The sequence below is a fragment of the Dasypus novemcinctus genome, chromosome 4 (assembly GCF_030445035.2).
Source record: "Dasypus novemcinctus isolate mDasNov1 chromosome 4, mDasNov1.1.hap2, whole genome shotgun sequence".
Taxonomy (NCBI): domain Eukaryota; kingdom Metazoa; phylum Chordata; class Mammalia; order Cingulata; family Dasypodidae; genus Dasypus; species Dasypus novemcinctus.
Genome location: NC_080676.1, coordinates 108,467,404 through 108,469,502, shown reverse-complemented (window position 1 = coordinate 108,469,502; position 2,099 = coordinate 108,467,404). Strand labels below are relative to the sequence as shown.

Sequence of the window (2,099 nt, the reverse complement as noted above, 5' to 3'; positions counted from 1 at the left end):
ATTTAATACCACAGTGGACTGGATGCTTCACATGTATTTCAATCACTAGTGAAGCATTTCTTTAGCTGCATGTTACTGGACCTCAGTTTGGACCTAATGAATCTATTTCTACCATAATATCTCACAATTTTTATTCAGCACAAAAATTTCCTCCAGACAATTCTGATGTTGTAACCTGCTTTGTGAATTGAAAGACAATAATTACAGCTGCCTAACTATTATGTCTGCTCATTGTGGCTTGTTTTCTGTACTATCGAATAATTAATTTAAAATATCTTACGATGCCATTCCCTGTCTTAAAAGTATTCAGTATATAGTTATTGAGTGATAAAGGTCAACACCTTTCACATGACAATCATTTCATTTTATAATCCAAGACCTTAAAAATTATTTTCCCTTGATTTTGCATCCATGTCACATACACATAGATTTTCTTCCCACTCTCATCCGTGTCTGTACATATTTGGAATATATTTAACATCTTTTGGATTTTTTCTAAACCTACTCAATCGTACATATTTTTTTAAGTAAAGTAATTGGATTCATTGCCATTTCTTCCTATAAAATTGGAAGTGCATATTCATCTTATAAAATAGTGCATGTTCTTTATTCATTTCTTCTATCATATTTTAGGGAAAATCCAGTGAGGATATGGAAAAGCAAAATGCATCACTGCTGATAGAATTTATTCTCACAGGATTTACAGATCGACCAGAGTGGAAAATCTCCCTATTCCTGCTGTACTTGGTGGTATATCTCATCACCATGGTGGGGAACATAGGACTCATTGTTCTCTTCTGTAATGACCCTCACCTTCACACACCCATGTACTTATTCCTTGGATGTTTAGCCTTTGTGGATGCTTGGCTATCATCCACAGTGACCCCTAAGATGCTGGTCAGCTTCTTAACCAAGAGTAAAATGATATCTCAGTCTGAATGCATGACACAATTGTTTTCTTTTTTAGTCAGTGCAACCACAGAATGTTTTCTCCTGGCAACAATGGCATATGATCGTTACGTAGCCATTTGCCACCCTTTACTTTATCCAGTTATTATGACCAATAGACTATGCATCCAGCTGTCAGTCTGTTCACTTTTAGGTGGCTTTCTTCATGCCTTAATTCATGAGTGTTTTTTATTCAGATTAACTTTTTGTAAGACCAACATAATGCATCACTTCTACTGTGACCTCATACCACTCTTTATGATTTCCTGTAGTGATGCATCTATTAATTTTCTGGTGCTTTTTATTTTCTCTGGTTCAATTCAGGTATTCACCATTTTGACTGTTCTTGTTTCTTATACCTCTATTCTCTTTACAGTTTTAAAGAATAAGTCTGTAAAAGGTATCAGGAAAGCATTCTCCACTTGTGGGGCCCATCTCTTTTCTGTCTCTTTATACTATGGCCCTCTTCTCTTCATGTATGTGCACCCTCGATCTTCTCAAGCAGATGATCAAGACATGATGGATTCTTTATTTTATACTGTTATAATTCCTTTGTTAAATCCATTTATCTACAGCCTAAGAAATAAAAAAGTTATAGATTCACTGGTTAAAATGTTAAAAGCAGAATGTTAATGTGAAATTCTTATATTAATGTGTTTTCTATTCTTAAAAATAGCTGTAAAATGAGCAGCCAGTGATGTCAATGATATTATTAGTGTATGAAGTTCTCTGTAATTATAGTTGCCATTGCATTTTTTTTTTAAAAGTTGTTATGGGAAGCAGACTTGGCCCAGTGGTTAGGGTGCCCGTCTACTACATGGGAGGTCCATAGTTCAAATCCCGGGATTCCTTGACCCGTGTGGAGCTGGTCCATGTGCAGTGCCAATGCACGCAAGGAGTGCCATGCCACACAGGGTTGTCCCCCGTGTAGGGGAGCCCCACACACAAGGAGTGTGCCCTGTAAGGAGATCCGCCTAGCACGAAAGACAGTGCAGCCTGTTCAGGAATGGGCCGCACTCACGGAGAGCTGAACACACAAGATGACACAACAAAAAAAGAAACACAGATTCCCATGCCACTGACAACAACAGAAGCGGACAAAGAAGACGACGCATCAAATAGACATAGAGAACACACAACCAGGACATTGG

At 37.6% G+C, this 2,099-nt stretch overlaps 1 protein-coding gene across 1 annotated transcript; it reads left to right on the top strand.

Annotated features, from left to right (window-relative positions):
- Positions 1 to 648: 648 nt before the first annotated feature.
- On the top strand, positions 649 to 1,581 carry LOC105746250 (olfactory receptor 5H2-like). The gene has a single exon (XM_012525669.4). The coding sequence runs from the start codon at positions 652 to 654 to the stop codon at positions 1,579 to 1,581; it is 930 nt and encodes a 309-aa protein (XP_012381123.2). The 5' UTR covers positions 649 to 651.
- The last annotated feature ends 518 nt before the right edge of the window (positions 1,582 to 2,099 follow it).

What these genes read in the sequence shown, in the direction of transcription:
- LOC105746250 (XM_012525669.4), top strand. Translation starts at nt 652, where the DNA reads ATGGAAAAGCAAAATGCATCACTGCTGATAGAATTTATTCTCACAGGA.